Genomic DNA, 20,301 nt, shown 5'->3' on the forward strand with positions numbered 1-20,301 from the left:
ACACGAAATACGAGGTCGTATAAAGCTTCACTTTACTATTATACCCAAATGTCACTGCGACCAAAATATAGAAAAAAAAATCATGGTACCAATTTTTTTATATAAAAAGATACTATTGCATAAACTTTCACTCAACACAGCTATACAAACGCAACCCAAACTCTGTTATAATAAAAAGCTTAACATCACTAAACCCATCGATCGATATAAAAAAATAAAAACACGGAACTTTGCCTTGTGATAATGGCCCATCCCAAATGCCAGTCACTGGAAGGCTGATGAGACACATTCTTCGCAGTTTAGATCTGGGTGACTGTCCATTAACCCGAGCAGAGAAAGTACGCAAGGTGACCTCAGGTTATATTGACGTCGGAAGGTCGTTTCGAAATTGGTAAATACGCCAGGCTACGTTCGAAAGATTTCTGCCCTGATTTTTTTTTTTTTTTTTTTTTGGGCTCTATGCTTTCGTATTTCAAGATCCCCAAGTCAGGCACATGATGATATATCTAATAATAAGTATAAAAAAAAGGCCACGATAATGTATGAAAAATGGGGGGTTAGAAAAACGGGAGCTTTCGACCACTGTGCAAAAGGTGAGATGCTTCCTTTCTTTTAACTCCTTTTTTTATATTTTGGAAAAATACAATCCCTCATATACATTTTTGTGGCTTTTTACTTATTATTTCCTGTCACATTATAGTGATGCCCCATAGAATATCTAATAAGTAACGACACGCTCCATCAACCGCAACATAATTCATAGCAAGTAAAAGGACTCTGGTAAATCTTAAAGAAACGTCTAAAATCCTGGACCACTTGACTCCCAGAGACGAGTTAATAAACAAGAAATATTCCCTTATTATATCCCAATTTCATGAGACGTTCGAGGTATACGAATGTAAACGTGTATAAATTAAAGACCTCTAAGTAAATTGCTGTTATAATATTCTTCCGCAAGACACGACTGCTCGTTCAATATGCCCAAGATCAAAGACCATAATGCCCACGAATGACCACCCCCCTACCCCCATTTTTTTCCCGGGCAACCATGCAGGGCACGTCAGGGCAAGAGTCAGGCCGGCGGTGACCTCTCTGCTCAGCTAAGCGGAACAGGACGCGACAGCTTCGTGTATCGAACGGAGAAATTATACCGGAATGATACCGTATGAAAAAGGGGTGGTCCTCTTTTTATGGTCTATGGGATGGTTAAGTATGTCATTATATTTTTTTTTTGTAACTGTAAGGGCGTAACTGGCTTTGTATATACCTTCACAGCTGCCATCCTTCATAAATTTTTATAGATAGACTGGGTCATGAAGAATCGATAGATTTATATACAGATGAATTTTTGTATTACATTTTTTCGTAACTGTGAGGGTGTGGCTGGCTATATATATATATATATATATATATATATATATATATATATATATATATATATATATATATATATATATATATATATATATATATATATATAAATTTTGGAAAATAAAGGCTATATTTCAGAGACCAAATGTCTCGCTCCTCAGGAGAAAATATTTCAGTCATATATTCATATATATATATATATATATATATATATATATATATATATATATATATATATATATATATATATATATATATATATATATATCCTTTCTGCCGTTCTTTATAGATGTTAATAGATAGACTGACTCGTGGCTCAATGGATCTACTGTATATGTATAGATGAATTTTTCAAATTCATTGGACCTTACAAGTTAGCATCTATAACATAGCAGAAACTATTCCCATCCTTTGTTCATGTGTGATTCCTGTTAAGTAGAAAGTAAACACGCGATTCCCAGTGTGTCTGTCTTCATCGACGTAATGGTGCATTGATGAAAGGATGATTAGGCTTCAATGATTGATAGATACCGTGAATTGATAATTGGCTGTGACGGCCAAACATAGAAAATAGAAAGTAGAAATGGCACTGAGGATATCTGTCTGTCCACTTGTACGATAGATGGGTGAGCGGAATTGAATACGTGGATCCCACTGGTTGAGATTAATTGAGGCAATGGCCAATGAGGTAGGTCTCCTGGTGTCCGTATCCCGCCCAGGTCCGATCACCTGGTGGGGGAGAGGGAAAGTGTGCAAATTGTATTTGTGCTTTTTCTTTCAAATGACTACCATGTTCCCACAGGGGCCATTGACTTGAAATTCAGGTCTGTAAGCCTGAATTTCAAGTTAATGGCCCCTGTGGGATTGTTCCATGTGAATAGGGTTCGTCTTCTGAATAATAATAATAATAATAATAATAATAATAATAATAATAATAATAATAATAATAATAATAATAATAATAATAATAATAATAATAATAATAATAACTTTGGAAGCCTGACTTTCAAGTCATTGGCCCCTGTGGGATTGTTCCATGTGAATAAGGTTCATCTTCTGAATAATAATAATAATAATAATAATAATAATAATAATAATAATAATAATAATAATAATAATAATAAAATTTGGAAGCCTGAATTTCAAGTCAATGGCCCCTGTGGGATTGTTCCATGTGACGGGGTTCATTCTCTGAATAATAATAATAATAATAATAATAATAATAATAATAATAATAATAATAATAATAATAATAATAATAATAATAATAATAATTTCGAGCTGTTGAAATTGAAAGCAGAAATATTATGCCATTAACTGCTTCTTTGGGTATGAAAGCTGTTTGATACATGAATGAAATAAGTGAATAATAGGATGATAAGGCTGATGAGAGAATCTAAAACACAACAGTGAATGGTGATGACAGAGTGAAACAGACCAATCAATAATTGAATGACTGAGGCGTGTTTGACCGATTAAACCGTGACAAAATGATATAGAGGTGAAGAAAAATTATATTGACATTATGATATAAAATTATCAATGAAAGAGAAAATATTGCTGGGGCAATACTTTAGTAAAATGAAATATCTCTGGAAAATTAGCTGCTGGGAAATTGGTTCCAGAAAAAGCAATATTATACAGAACAAGAAAAAGAAAAAATTCGACGTACAGTGACAGACGAATAGAAAGGAATGACGTATAATTGAAAGGAATAAAAAGAAGTTAGATTGTGCAGTCGCTTACAATGTAAACGTCACAATATGGGTCTGTTTATTGTCGCCAGATAAACAATACGCGTTCTATACGAAGGAGAAGCAGCCATGTCCGAACTCCTTTCTCCGGCACATTCCATCATCTGGAACATTACTGGAACGGCGGAAGAGACTGGACGATATGGCAGCAAAAACTGGAAGAGTCTTCTACTGGAACGAGACCATTTTTTTCTTCTTCTTCTTCTTCTTCTTCTTCTTCTTCTTCTTCTTCTTCTTCTTCTTTGACTGTGCCCGATCGCCTTTCTCTCCTTCTCGCATGTGATTGCTCCCATTTCTTGATTTGTGTTGACGTAGGCATCAATATTAATTTCCATTTTTTTTTACTCTGCTTTTGTTAAGTTTAATGCATTTCTTTCAATCATTATTATTAAGAATTCTACACCTTCTCTCTTGATGTCATTCATACGATTTTAACTTTTTTTAGTTTTCTGTGAAAGGAAACTATTGCGCCGGCTTTGTCTGTCCGTCCGCACTTTTTTCTGTCAGCATTTTTTCTGTCCGCCCTCATTTCAAGGAGTATTGAAAATTACAAGGCATGTCTATGTAGTAATATACAATGGGAAACAATCTCTCTCTCTCTCTCTCTCTCTCTCTCTCTCTCTCTCTCTCTCTCTCTCTCTCTCTCTCTCTCTTTCTCTCTCCCTGTGAAAAAGTTCTCGTGCCCGAGAAATCCCATTAATCCGAAGTTCCTGACCTGGAACTGGCAACAGGTAATGACCTCATGGACTGAACTGGTTCAGTCAGTGAGGATCAAGTTTTTTTTTTTTTAATAATCAAGTATTTCCGCTGATCAGAAGATTAAAGACTTTCCTGTTAATCATCAATCCTGATCCCTTATCACAGATAATTTGTCAACAGCTGTTTGCCTTTGTTTGCGAGTCCTTGAGGAAGAATGTCAGTACCAGAATGTCAACGGCACCTTGTGAAGTTCAACAGACTAAAATTGCGTAGATTTGCTTTTTGTTGCTTTCAATAAACTAAAGACAGTGTCACAAGAACCCTTTTCCGGTATCTCATATTATCTTGCTGCCAAACTTTAGACCTAGCAGCCGACAACTGACTGAGTCATCACCGTGAACTAGCGTCAGAAATCAGACTAAATTGGTGACAGAAATTATGCTGATAATTTCTCGCCTACTCGTCTTCATCGTAACGTACATGAGCAGCTTCTACTGAACACAAATATGACATATTCACTTTGCTGCTTCAGTACAAAATTTGGCAGCAAGATGCCAAAAACTGACAGGAAATCTGGCAGAGTGACTCCGCCTTGGCACACCAATCTTTGACTTCATTTTTGACACCAGTAGGCCTAGTGGCTTCTTTGCGCAAAACAGGAAGGCAAGATGGCAAAAAGTATCAGGAAATGCGAACATTTGCTAGGAATTGAACGCTGTCAGGCTAAAAGGTAACTTTGCATTGCACGCATTTACACGAAGACGTCAGGAAAAACATTGACAGACAAACCATGTGGTCGATTCGTTTCACAACAAACAGGTTAGTTTTCCTCAGTCCTCAATCTCTCCCCATCCTTCTTCTTCTTCTTCTTCTTCTTCTTCTTCTTCTTCTTCTTCTTCTTCTTCTTCTTCTTCTTCTTCTTCGTCTTCTTCTTCTTCGCAGGAAATGGGGACTGCCGACTTCAGTTTCGATTCCCATTGTTTGTTGACGCTTATTTTCATCACTTTGTCCTTATTTGTCATTCCCTTATTTCGCGCTCAGTGTCTCGTATGGAGATATAAGCTCTTGAAGCCATTCATTATGCAACTGCCAATTCGGCAATATGACTTTGCTGTTTCGATGTGACAGGTTCGGGGACTTTCGACCTTTTCCTACTTAGTCAGTCAGGTTTTATTTCTTTATTCTTTTACTTTATCTAGGATGTCGTTCAATTGCAAAAGCAATTTAGTGTAAAATGACAAAGCAATCAATGCGAAAATCTTGTTTCTCTGACGTGTTTCCAAAGTTATACAAGTTGAATGATTTCATAAGTTGGTCGACTAATTCTCTCTCTCTCTCTCTCTCTCTCTCTCTCTCTCTCTCTCTCTCTCTCTCTCTCTCTCTCTCTCTCTAGTAATTCGTTGTGATGACTGACAATGGAAAAAAGATAGAGGAATTATAATAAAACGGAAATTAATTCTTATAAACTGACGTCAAGGCATTTCTCAAGGAGGCAAAATAACGCAATAATATATATATATATATATATATATATATATATATATATATATATATATATATATATATATATATATATACACTGGGGCGTGTGTATGTGTATCTATATTCATTTACTTACTATTATCTTTCTTGAAAGAACTGAATTAAATCTAAACTGTCAAAAAACGTCCAACAGTCTTTTAACGAAGCGTCCAAACGCCAGGTATGACCCACCTTTTTTAATCACTCGTGACGTCATCGTTGACACATTTAAGGATGAGGAAGGATGTATGGACGTCCTGCCCAGCTGAAAGGGACCGAGATGGGTACGTAGAACTGGAGGGCGTGGCTTCACGTTACAGCTGAAAGTTACCGTTTCTGAAAGTAAAAGGGCTGACTAATAGAGCCGTGTAGCTTTTAATATCCTGTATTTCAAAGGGATGTTCTTATTGTGTTAATAATAATAATAATAATAATAATAATAATAATAATAATAATAATAATAATAATAATAATGAGTCTGTCACTGTAATCAGACTTTATATATTGAGCACCACGTGACGTCATTCACCTCCATAGACCTCTTTCACGTGACGTCATTCATCTCCATAGACCTCTTTCACGTGACGTCATCCACCTCCATAGACCTCTTTCACGTGACGTCATTACCTCCATAGACCTCTTTCACGTGACGTCATTCATCTCCATAGACCTCTTTCACGTGACGTCATTCACCTCCATAGACCTCTTTCAACGACGCCATTCATCAGGCAGAGATCAAACAACTAGTACTATGCCACAATGACTCGTCCATCGGGTGGACTACGTGTATAAGTAAATGTATTACGGTTGGGTATGCATTTGTGCGTGCACGCATGCCTACGGGCATGCCCAGTGCGTGCGTGCTTGCGCGAAAACAAGAGGTTACAGAGGTGAGCGGGGAAACTAGTTGCTAATTGTGCTTGGAAATCGGACCGTGGAGAGTTGCCAAAGTGAGACTCATTGTCAGTCCGTCTAGGCGTGCGGTGAAATGGCTCTTCCCGAAAGGGAGAAGTTTTAATATTCTCCTTCTGCTTGCAACTTGTGTGCTAATTACGACTGGATTGCTTGTTGCTTCTGAAGTGGTCTTTCTTTGTATGCACACACACACTCATACACACTCACTCACACACGTATATATATATATATATATATATATACTGTGTATATATATACAACTGAATCACGAAAATATGGAACGTGATGAATATATAAATAAAGACAAAATCCACGTATATATATATATATATATATATATATATATATATATATATATATATATATATATATATATATATATTTTATATGAATTCCTGTCATACACTCTCGTGACTTTTTCAATAGTCGCTATTATTAAATGACAAATACCGTTTAATACCCAATTCACCATATCTCTCAGGAATAATTTCCATCCAAAGGGGAATTATATAATTGATAAGCGGTTAAAAACCCAAGATGCTTGAAGCTGAAAATAAAAATATATAGATTATTACACTACTTGTGGCTGAATGAAAATGAATAATTAAATCCCTATCGTAATCTAAAGTAATATATTATTAGAGTCTCTAACCAGCACTCAAGCTACACAGCAAAATTACACTTTCTATCCACTGTGTAATTCCTGACCGTGTGTAACTTTCAAACTTACAAAAAAAAAAAAAAAACACGTCATAAATAAGTCTGGTAATTTGTTGGTATTGCTACTAGCTTCCCAAAGCTTTGTTTACTTTTTTTTTTATCTAATTTTCCGTTTCTCTTCCGCGAAAAATGAGAAGAATTAAACAAAAATCTGTTTACTTTTTTTTTTTATCTAATTTTCCGTTTCTCTTCCGCGAAAATTTAGAAGAATTAAAAAAAAATCTGTTTACTTTTTTTTTTATCTAATTTTCCGTTTCTCTTCCGTGAAAAATTAGAAGAATTAAAAAATCTGTTTACTTTTTTTTTGTCTAATTTTCCGTTTCTCTTCCGCGAAAAATTAGAAGAATTAAACAAAAATCTGTTTACTTTTTTTTTTTATCTACTTTCCCGTTTCTCTTCCGTGAAAAATTAGAAGAATTAAAAAAAAAATTTAAGAATAATCAGCGCATCTATTGCAGTCTAATCTTATTAATGAAACTATCCTAAAAGATGACTACCTTTAAAAAAAATAATACTTTTTAAAATATTTTCACAACAAATCCCCATAACTTTAGTATGAGTCCACGGCTTAAAGTTCACAGCTAATGGCGAGCTTAGGTAATACGTCTCGAAGACAAACCTTTCATGCAAATTAGGCTGCAAGAGGAACGGAAAGGCCATCGAGCGGATATGCAATGATTATCTTTAAGGCAAATGTGACTTGGCGAAGGTGGAAGCTGATTGGCTGGCGATGGAAAGACCAAATAACAGGTAAAACGGAAGGTTTATGCAATGGTACTGAAAGAGCTCTCTCTCTCTCTCTCTCTCTCTCTCTCTCTCTCTCTCTCTCTCTCTCTCTCTCTCTTCTCTCTCTTTACCTAGCTGCCTACCTATATAGCTATCTATCTATATCTCTCTCTCTCTCTTTCTCTCTCTGTCTATATACCTGTCTGTCTGTCTCTCTCTCTCTCTCTCTCTCTCTCTCTCTCTCTCTATTCCTTCTCTCTTTCTCTCTTTATCTATATACCTATCTATCTATCTGTCTGTCTGTCTGTCTGTCTGTCTGTCTGTCTGTCTGTCTCTTTCTCTCTCTCTCTCTCTCTCTCTCTCTCTCTCTCTCTCTCTCTCTCTCTCTCTCTCTTTCTCTCTTTATCTATATACCTATCTATCTATCTATCTATATCCCTCTTTCTCTCTCTATCTATATACCTATCTCTCTCTCTCTCTCTCTCTCTCTCTCTCTCTCTCTCTCTACCTACCTACATATCTGTCTATCTCCCTCTCTTTTTCTCTTTCTCTCTGTGTTCAATTTTCGTGGAGTTTTATGCAATTACATAAATTATTATTCAATATCATTACTGCTCCTTTTTTCCTGTTGAAATAATTATATATGCACGTGTACATCTGCATAAAATCTTCGGAAGTGTTACAGTTGTCAAAGTATCTCTACTGCCTATATAGTATACCGATAAATTAAGAACATTAAAATGATCATCTATTCATACAGATCATTCTAATGATCATCTGAGTACACAGACCAAGTAAATTGTACAAAGCGAAGCATGAAAAACAAGTCAAAAATGCACCGGAGTTTCTTTGGCTCAATCGAGTTTTCTGGAAAATAGTATAATCAAAGCCACCGAAAATGAATCTATCTTTCTGTGGTCTTGGTATAATGTTGTATGAGCCGTGGCCCACGAAACTTTAACCACTGCCCGGTGGTGGCCTGGCCTGTATCGTTGCCAGACGCAAAATTATGGCTAACTTTAACCTTAAATCAAATAAAAACTACTGAGGAGGCGAGAGGGCTGCAGTTTGGTATGTTTGATGATTGGAGGGCGGATGATCAACATACCAATTTACAGCCCTCTAGCCTCAGTAGATTTTAAGATCTGAGGGCGGACAGAAAAAGTGTGCGGACAGAAAAAAGTGCGGACGGACGGACAGACAAAGCCGGCGCAATAGTTTCCTTTTCAGAAAACTAACAAAAACCAGTATTAGGAAACTGGACCTTATGCATTAAGTGAAAGATTGTATTGTGTTAGTCCAAGCTGGCCTTATGCCAGCAGTGACCCGCTCCCCCTCTCCTCCTCCCCCCCGAGATTCAGTATCAAGTGTAACTTACAATTACATTATTTCTCACGCAACGAATTTCCGACGCCTGAACTGGTTCTTAAATCCGTGGGACTTCGTAAACCCGTCAGGTTTTATCAGCGGCTCTACAAAGGTCCGTTGGTTTAAGCAGGTTCCGAGTTACAGTTGAACTGAATACAGAATTTAGGCCAAATGACAAGCGCTGGGACCTATGAGGGTAGGTTTGAAAGGTGTAACAGGAGGAAAATCTCAAATCAGTTGCACTATGAATCAGTTGTTAGGAGAGTGGTTGAGGAAAGTAAGCTGGAAGGAAGGGAATATGAAAGGAGGTAGAGTAAAAGGAACGAAAGGGGTTGGAGCTAGGATGGGTCCTTTGTGGAACCCGCATGAGTTCTCTCGCGTTTGAAGTGTACCGCAAGGGTATACGTCAGGAATACACAAGGTATACATCAGGTATACAATTCAGAAGTAAATCGACAGAGAATATCCAATTTTAATTACTTCACGACTTGGAATCCTGCCTGAAAGCTCTCTCTCTCTCTCTCTCTCTCTCTCTCTCTCTCTCTCTCTCTTTCTCTCTCTCTCTCTCTCTCTCTCTCTCTCTCTCTCTCTCTCTCTCTCTCTCTCTCCTATTCGTCCATCCCAGTATGTTAGAAAATATGAAAACTGTCAAGTTGCGGAGGGAACGGGAACTTGTGCAGTAAGTGTTCAAGTGTTCGAGTGTTCAAGTGTTCAAGTTGCCTGTCAGACACCGCTGTTTCTCGCGCATGCTCGTGATGCCTTTGTGCTCCTGTGTTTATTTCTTCTCTTTCGTATGTATGTATGTATGTATGTATGTATATATATATATATATACAGTATATATAAACAGTATATATATATGTGTGTGTATGTATGCATGAGTGTGTAAGTGTTGTATGTACGTGTGCGTGTGAGGGTATACGTATGTGTATTACAACCGCAAAATTGAAAGTAAGTTGCACCTCGCAATAAATCATCCTTTGTCGGTACCATTCAAAATGAGCTTTATTTACTTCTGTGGTCGCATTAAGTACTATTTCTGCAACCTTTAATATGTGCAAAAAGTTTATGGAAAGAGGCACAGGATGAAAATGCAAAGGGTTGGAGAAAGGAAAGATTATGGTAACATAGAGAGAGAGAGAGAGAGAGAGAGAGAGAGAGAGAGAGAGAGAGAGAGAGAGAGAGAGAGAATATATATAGATATGTGTGTGTGTGTAGTCAAAAGAAAGGACTAATAATTATCATATTCAAGTGTGAAAAAGAAGCATGAATCATCACACAAATACATACAAATGAAGTCAAGGTAAGAAGCCAGGAGAGAGAGAGAGAGAGAGAGAGAGAGAGAGAGAGAGAGAGAGAGAGAGAGAGAGAGAGAAAATTTTAAATAATTATAATGGATACAAAATCCATTAAATCATGAGCTACATGACAAGCTTTCTGTTCTAGTCCAGTTCGATATGAACTTAGTTCTGTTTGCATTTTTTTTTTATAATCCGGATCTCTTTGAATTCATTTCTATTTGAATTCAATTTTATTTCAATTTATAATTACTTGAATTTTTTTTTTTTTTTTATATTAACATATAAGAACTTTTTGGCACAAACGGAATTGGAAACAGAGAAAGCAAGAGTTACAGAATAATAATACCAGTTGAACAAATGCCTTCCAATGTAAACCAGGCTTCTCCATCAAGAACTCCAGGACTCTACTGAGGCTAGAGGGCTGCAATTTGGTATGCTTGATGATTGGAGGGTGGATGATCAACATACCAATTTGCAGCCCTCTAGCCTCAGTAGTTTTTAAGATCTGAGGGCGGAAAGAAAAAAGTGCGGACAGAATAAAGTGTGGAAGGACGGACAAAGCCATCACAATAGTTTTCTTATACAGAAAACCAAAAAAAAGATGTGGATAAACAAGTCGTTTTATCACTTCGAATTGCAGTTGTCCACCTCCCCATAAAACCTATTTCCTTGACCTCGGCAACCTCGTTTAGATAAGCAAGAGATTCCACAAAAAGCAGCTTTCAGTCTTTCCATGTCCGGCAGACTTTTCTTGCCTGACCTTTGACCCGGTCATATGTCTGCTCCACTCGCTCGAAACATTGCTCGGGTCAAAAAGGGAACGAAAATGATAAAGAAGGGGAGATTAGGAAAGAGAAAGGTACGTAGGGTTGTATGTCGTTATGTGATTCAGTTGGTCGAATCCTACTTCTGCTTTTTTCTAAACGGCTACTGAAATCTGGAGAGATTTTATTCTTCTGAGAATCGAGCATTAATCGTGCACCTTTATTAGCTGAGTCAGTGAAACGAAGAAGAAGAAGAAGAAGAAGAAGAAGAAGAAGAAGAAGAAGAAGAAGAAGAAGAAGAAGAAGAAAAGGGAAAACGAACACGTAAACAAAACAGAATCGTTCTCTTAGACAAGTTTCCGAGAAGAAGAAAGTAACAGTAGGCCTATAATTTTGTGATATTCATTTTCAGCTTAGCAAACTTGACTTTTGTGGTTAAAATAAGACAGATTACTTTTTATTAAAAGGGTTTATTTACTCAGGGCACTTTGTTTTTCTGGGCATTTTTAAAAAGGAGTTCTCTGACTGTTTGTTCCCAGCAATGGAACGCGCCCCACCGATTACTGTTCCCGCCAATGGAACGCGCCCAGCCCCCATTGGAACTAATGATTGAAAATGAGAAACCTGCTTCTCTACTGTAAGATTTTTTATTTATCTGAGATTTTTTAACATTAACTTTTAGTTTTTTCCTTAATAGAGGCAAAAAAAATATTGCAAGAGATAGTTTTTCAAGTAGATGAAGTTTTTAGTTGAGAAAGAACAAGAAAAATAAAAAAAACCTTGAAAAATATTTTATATATATATATATATATATATATATATATATATATATATATATATATATATATATATATATATATATATATATATATATTTACTATCTTCTTCCCATACATTCTAGAACCATACCGGAAAAGATATGCAAAAAATTAAATAAGTAAATTTTTCTCTCAAATATCTCAGATTGATATCTTTTTAATGTTTCAAATAGTTTATTGTTATCAACTCATAATTAAGTAATTATTTCCTTTCCCGTTGCTTCGTTAGATCTACCAAAGAACGAGCGAGGTTCAAATTGATTTGCATTCTTGGATCGTGTAACCTGCTTTCGGTACAACTTTTCTTTGACAAAACAAGTTTGCTTCTCGTTCTGTCAATGGAGGGTCACACGGAAAGACAATCACGCGCATACTATATGCATACATACATATATATATATATATATATATATATATATATATATATATATATATATATATATATATATATATATATATATATATATATATATATATACATATATAATTTGCGTAAGAAAGAGTATATAATCTCAAAAACGAATTCCTCGTATAATCTAGACTTTTATCTCTAACATTCTATTTTAAAAATCGAAATCACGATTCTGTTACGTTTCCCAGTTACTGGGAAAAAACCAGAAACTGGGAAAAAACCAAGAACATTTAGAATTCAGGCTATTTTCCCAGTTCCAGTAATTCTTTCCCAATGGCCTCCTGGAACTGGACAATTGCTTTTCAGACACCAAACATTTTCTTTCCTCGGTGTCTGGTTGACCTAGTTCTGGAGGCGTGGCTTCAACGACCTTGCTCCTCCCACTTTCCACACACACACACATACACACCCATTCAGTCACCTATGAATTCATGCACACAGTTTTATATACCTGAATTTTATGGTTATCTCAGGTGTGTGGATATGAATGCTAATTGTGCATTATAGATTCATGAAAAGTTATGCTTAAGATAACACTCTAGATGCAAATGTATATATGCATACATACATACATACATATATACATATATATATATATATATATATATATATATATATATATATATATATATATATATATATATATATATATATATATATATATATATATATATATATATATAAAACAGTAGTTCCATACAACACTACATACCCCATAGCCCCGACAGAGGAAAAGAATGACGAAATGCCCATTCCCTCTTTTGAAATGCCAATAGGGGAAATTCCTTCGCCTGACGGTACTACTTGCATAACTGATAGCCACGAGCGAGAGTTGGCCCATTGAATAGGTCAGTTCTATATGCTCGACACGTCCGCATGCTAATTTATGACCTGACCATATGCTGTTGCGCTTGTTCTAGAAACGACGTTCAATGCTGTTTTTGGCTTTTGGGAGTCGTGATATAACGTGCTGTTTTGTTGGGGGGGGGGTGCCAGTCTTCTTTTTTCAAAACATTGGAATGGCTGGATTCTTGGAGTCTTTCCAGGCTCTGTTTTTAGAGCCCTGAATTTCAAAACAGGCACTAAGATAGCTGAATTCTTGTGGAGTCTTTGCAAGCTTTATTCTTGGAGCCTGAATTTCAAAATACACACACACAAAAAAAACTGAATCCTGGATTCTTTGCAGGCTCTCTTTTTAGAGCCTGAATCTCAAAACAGACACAAGAAATGGCTGAATTCTTGGAATCTTTACAGGCATTATCCTTAGATCCTGAATTTCAAAACAGACACATAAATGGCTGAATTCTTATGGAGTCTCGGCAAACTCTATTCTTAGAGCCAGATTTTCAAAATACACACACAAAAAAAAACTGAATCCTGGAATTTTTGCAGTCTCTCTTTTTAGAGCCTGAATTTCGGAATACATACGAAAATTCCTGAATCCTTGGAATTTTTGCAGGCTCTCTTTTTAGAGCCTGAATTTCAAAACACTCACAAAAATAGCTGAATTCTTGGAGTCTTTACAGGCTCTATTCTTAGAGCCGAAATGGTCTCTGCAAACCGCATTCCTTCTTCGAAGAAATATTTGGGAATTTTTCTTTCAAAGGCAAATATTTTATCCGAATCACCTGTTCCTTGCATTCTTTAGTTTCAGTTTTTCATTTTACTTTATTCTTGTTTATCCTGGAAGGCTTATAATTTAAGGTACTGTAGATATTCTTGTAAACTGCTCTAGAAAACAAATACCTATTTAGATAAATTTTATCATTTATTTTATTTGCTCATTTTTCATTATTTTGGGTTACGTTTGGGTTGTCAGTGTCAAATCATTTAGTATCTTCTTTTAGGTCAATGTATAGTTCAGCCTTCAAAATATAAGGATTTAGTATACTTGTTTTCAAGACAAGTAATGCCAATTATTCTTTTACTTTTTTTAAATACAATATTCATAATTCTTCTTTGTTTTGTAAAAACTTCCCAGGAATCGGGATATCATTTTATTTTCAAGTATTTTTGTACAACTTCGATTTCTCCATTCAAAAAATTTATATCTGAAATATTTCATTTTGAGACAAATAATTGACTGTACTTTTTCTTAAAATTAAGTGTAGAACAATTCCATGCTTTCATTAGTTTTAAAACATGTTTTCGATGGGCTTACCAATATCAATGTTACTTTCTTGGGGGAATATTTAACGTAACGAATTTCATATATCTATCACGTGTTGACAATAGTGTGACATAAAAATTGCAATGGTTGAAAGTGAAATTTTATTTCAAATAATTTCGCCATGTTAGACAATCGCGTTGGAATGGAATATTTTCGTCATAATCTAAGCGTTGCATTGAAGTCGTTCATACGACATATATATATATATATATATATATATATATATATATATATATATATATATATATATATATATATATATATATGTGTGTGTGTGTGTGTGTGTGTGTGTATACATATACATACCTGTATATACTGTATATATATATATATATATATATATATATATATATATATATATATATATATATATACATACATACATACATACATACATACATACATACATACATACATACATACATACATACATACATAACCTTTAAATCCTACTCAACAAAAATTCACTATTTTCTGATCAATTTAAATGCTAACATTGAATCAGGCTGACAATACCAGTCTATTCCCTTGCTTTGCTTGCTTCAAAGCACATTTAGCTCTTGCGTACACAGAAACCGCTCCACCTTTCACTGTGACAGGTTAGATTGGAATTTACAAATACACGAGGTTGATGGAACTTTTGCAATGACTGAAAAAAATTGTCTAAAAAGAGGACTAGCACGCGACATTTGGACGACCCTTGAAACCTGCTCTCGCATACCCTTGACCAAAGATGACCTGAAGTAATTATGTTAGAAGTGTATGACTAATGGGAATAATAATGGTTCATGATGAACAATAATAGATCTGTCTACCTAACTATCTATCTGTATATGTATATATATATATATACGTGTGAGTGTATATGTATATGTGTATATATATATATATATATATATATATATATATATATATATATATATATATATATATATATATATATATATATATATAAGTGATCAGTAAGCTAATGAATGAAGTATTCGTTTCAAAATTGAAACCAAGATAGACCTAAGAAAATCCTCTAGATCTCAGGAGTAGGCTTCTTCCGCCCCCTCCCAAAAAAAAAAAAAAACAAGGAGTTAAAATAGATATCTAAAGAGTTCTTAAAAAAACATTTCAAAAAAGACGAACCAATACGGTGCTGGGAACGCAAGCACAACTGCTTCCTAATTTGTGAACAAATTTAACTCATCTCAGCTCCTCAATGATTCCACCTAAGCTGATATAATCACAAAGACTCAACGTGCCTGATTGGGGCAAGTACCCTTTCAAGAAGAGATCGGGCCGCATAATCATCAGCAAGAACCGCTTATTGAGGCTGGGTTCTCCCTACCGCAATCAGGTTCAATGTCAAAGCAATGCCGGAGTCTTTGTCTCGACCATTCATGGACTGTGCAATTGCAAAAGTTGATGGACTCGTGTTCCTCACAGTGCACAGCTGGACTGTGGAACTGTTACCCTGAGGATGTTGTGTAATTAGAACCTCGAACGGTCGAGGGAAATTGCGATGTGTTGCTACTCTAAAAGTGTTCAGTTTGTGCTCAGGTAATTTTCTCCTCTTTCTGTTTTTCTTGTTAGCTTCTGTAATTCTTTTTTTAATGAACACTGTATTCTTTGTAAATTTGAATTTCAAGTTAATGACCCCTGTAGCATTGTTCCAAATGGATAAAGGTTATCTTCTGAATAATGATAATAATAATTTTATGTAAGCTTGAACTTCAAGTCAGTGGCCCCTGTGGGCTTTGTTCCATACGAACAGGGTTTTATCTTTTGACTAGTAATAATAATAATAATAATAATAATAATAATAATAATAATAATAATAATAATAATAATAATAATAATAATAATATTCTTTGTAAGCTTGAACTTCAAGTCAGTGGCCCCTGTGGGCTCGTTCCATACGAACAGGGTTTTATCTTTTGACTAATAATAATAATAATAATAATAATAATAATAATAATAATAATAATAATAATAATAATAATAATAATAATAATAATAATAATAATATACCGTTTTGAAACATCCGGTGAGCGAGGAGCTAGGTAGCTTATGAAAACGAAAGTGAAGCATTATCTGTGAGGAAATTGCGATAAATTTATACAAGATGGAGTAAACGAGAGGGTCGTATACCACTCTCTGAAGATTTATCGCAGTAAATAACCCTTGGGAATAAACAGGGAAAGTTGATGAATGTGGGAATCATAAGGAAATAAATCCACTGATGAATAGAAGCTTCTATAATCTGTCCGGAGATATCTTGACGAAGGCATTACTTAGCCTTGTGGTCTTGATTGATAGAAGGTGTATAAAAAGAATTTTTCCCCTGATATAATATTCATTGTTGAATTGAATTGAATGCAGGATTTTTAGGAAATTTTATGACAAATGCAAAACTATACACACTCTCTCTCTCTCTCTCTTTTCTTTATATATATATATATATATATATATATATATATATATATATATATATATATATATATATATATATACATATACATATGGAAATAATCAACACACAATCACGTGTGGAACAGAAATAAATTTCTGACTCACGTCAGGATCGAACCCAGGTCTTTCAGCGAGTTCCAGCTTCTTCTATGACTTGCATGGCCTAGTGGGCACCGCCCTTGCCTTTCAATTGAAAGTCCTGGGTTCGATCCTGATGTGAGTCAGAAATTTGTATATATGTATATATACAGTATATTTATTTATATAGATAGATAGATAGATAGATAGATAGATAGATAGATAGATAATGTGTGTATATGTGCGTATAAAACCCCACAAACATATTACCTTTTAAATCAAGAAATTCAGTTTAAAAAAATAAGTCCATAATAATCTCTCTCTGACCCTTGACAGGATATCCTATACATTTCCATTCATTTGGCGTCGCTGAGAAGTGGGATCACCCACTTCCAGCTATTAAGGAGTCAGAAGTCACACTGGCTGTCAATAGGGAGAGCATTATTTAATCTGACCTTTTGACCTGAGTTGCCTAAAGTATAGGCTGACTCAGTTCACAAATGTGACGGGTGAAGGCTAAAAGACGCTCTTAGGTTTGAGTGGATGACAAATAAATTCCTGTGAACCTTCAGTCGAGAGTGTGCAAGACGAGTGTAGGAATCTTATTTTATATATATGTAGTATGTATATATATATATATATATATATATATATATATATATATATATATATATATATATATATATATATATATATGCAGACTTAAACTAGTTATCTGCAGAAACATGGATCCAATATTTTTATATTTTTAGAAAAAGTTACTTTACCTTTACTGCACATAGGCAGACCACTTAACTTAGACCATTCCTTCCCTATACGAGAAAGCTTCGAAAAAGAATTATCTTTATTCTTTCAATAAGCACACTTTCCCCATTCGCACCTCATGGAGTGTCATGCACAACTCCCCCCTTCCCACTTCCCCCACCCACCACACTCCTGGAAATCTATGTTAAATTCCGACCTGTAGAAAGCCTTTCGAATGTTCCAATAACGTTATTGCCTACGAGGCTCGAGGCTCTAGAGCGAGCGGGGGCCACAGCCATCGAGACATCTAGCCCCAACGCGCCAATTAAAGCCAAGATAAGGATCGGTCCACTTCCTAACCTATGCATTAAGCGGCACGAAATCGTCGGCAGAAACAAATGACGAACGCGAGGAAAAGCAGAGCAAAAGTCTCCTTAATATGCTGCCGCTGAAATGTCGCAAAAGGCCTCCAGGTCCAGGTGATAGTTTACATTGTGGTTTGACATTAGAGATGATTTTTTTTTTCCTTCAAGCTGCGCCTATCGCTCTTCCTCCTCCTCCTCCCCCTCCTCCTCCTCCTCCTCCTCCTCCTCTTCTTCTTCTTCTTCTTCTTCTTCTTCTTCTTCTTCTTCTTCTTCTTCTTCTTCTTCTAAAAACTGGCTTAGTGACATAGCTTTTCATTTACGCTCTAATGATTTTCCTCAATGACACCAAGTATCAGGTTAAGGTGGGTGACTCTACAAACTGAATAGTTGTTTTTTTTTTCTAATTATTTACAAAACTATCTTTACTCCATTTTTCCATTTTCTTTATTCATCCAAATGTATTTAATTATTAAATCAAATTTCATCTTAATTCTCATCAACATCCGTTCATCATTCGCTGAACATCATTTGCGTACATAAAATAACAAGTAAAAGATGCGCCAAAGTTTCTTCGACGCAGTCGAGTTTTCTGTACAGCCGCTACAGCGTATAATCAAGGCCACCGAAAATAGATTTCTTTTCCGGTGGTCTCGATAGCATGCTGTATGAGCCGCGGCCCATGAAACTTTAACCACGTCCCGGTGGTGGCCTATCCTATATGGTTGCCAGAAGCACGATTATGGCTAACTTTAACTTTAAGTGAAATAAAAACTACTGAGGCTAGAGGGCTGCAATTTGATATTTTTGGTGACTGGAGGGTGGATGATCAACATACCAATTTGCAGCCCTCTAGCCTCAGTAGTTTTTAAGATCTAAGTGCGGACAGAAAAAGTGCGGACGGAAAAAAGTGAGGACGGACAGACAAAGCCGGCACAACAGTTTTCTTTTACAGAAAAATAAAAATTGTAAACAAAAAGTGTAATAATATATGAAACCAAATTCATACATTTTTTTCCCTTCCAGTTTTCATCAAATATAATAAATTATGTCGAATTTCATCGTAATTCTCATCAACATCTGCTCATTTTCCATTCACAATTTTCATTAAAAATCATTTGCACACACAAAATAAAAATATAAACAAACCATTTAGATATGAAACCAACTTCCTTCAGTTTTCCATTCTAGTTTTGATCAAAAGATATTCAATTATTAAACCAAATTTTATTGTAATTCCCATCAGCATCTCTTCATTTCCCATCGACACGGAACACTGCACAACATTCATACACATAAGATAAAAATATAAACAATAATTTAATGATATTCCTTCTTTTTTTTTTCAGAAATATTCGTCATGTGGATGCCGAGGATGAGGTTGCCGGCTGCAATAATATGTAAGTCGCAGCGATTTCGTTATATAATAGTGTTACGACATATTTAATATTTCAAATAACATTAATGCTGTTTGCATAATCTTATGATGTAATTCAGATTATGTAGCGGTTAATATTTTCCTAAAATGATCTTGGAGACATTTTTTATGTTATTTACAAAGTAAAATTTGATAATGGAGTTTATATCGAGATGAATATTTGAACTGAATTTTAAAGGAGACATTGAAAAAGAAATATGAAATAAACATCAAATTTAAAGAAAGATGAAATACGCAAAAACTTAAATTCAGTCCAAGAATTTTTGTCTTACAAAAAATTAAGAAAAGTTGAATAAGCACAGAGCGTGGAACTTTGTGCAATAATAATAATAATAATAATAATAATAATAATAATAATAATAATAATAATAATAATAATAATAATAATAATAATAATAATAATAGTGATAAAATGCATTTCATAGGAAAAATATTATACCAGATTAAAATTATTAATACTGATTATAAAGTTGTCTACCAAACCTGGGCCACTTAGCAATCACAAAAGTTCTTGAAAAAGATTATGTAATATATATATATATATATATATATATATATATATATATATATATATATATATATATATATATATATATATATTACATATGCATTATATATATACACACACATCCACACTCACACACACACACACACACATATATATATATATATATATATAT

The 20,301-nt window shown here is 34.8% G+C and overlaps 1 protein-coding gene across 1 annotated transcript in view; it reads left to right on the forward strand.

Annotated features, from left to right (window-relative positions):
- Positions 1-20,301, forward strand: part of LOC136828196 (uncharacterized) — a 221,643-nt gene that overhangs the window by 189,047 nt on the left and 12,295 nt on the right. The window contains exon 3 of the mRNA XM_067086041.1: positions 19,533-19,583. Coding sequence (XP_066942142.1) covers positions 19,544-19,583 — 40 coding nt within the window. The 5' untranslated portion in view covers positions 19,533-19,543. The remainder of the gene's footprint in view (positions 1-19,532; positions 19,584-20,301) is intronic.

Source organism: Macrobrachium rosenbergii, chromosome 42, assembly GCF_040412425.1.
Source record: "Macrobrachium rosenbergii isolate ZJJX-2024 chromosome 42, ASM4041242v1, whole genome shotgun sequence".
Classification (NCBI taxonomy): Eukaryota; Metazoa; Arthropoda; class Malacostraca; order Decapoda; family Palaemonidae; genus Macrobrachium; species Macrobrachium rosenbergii.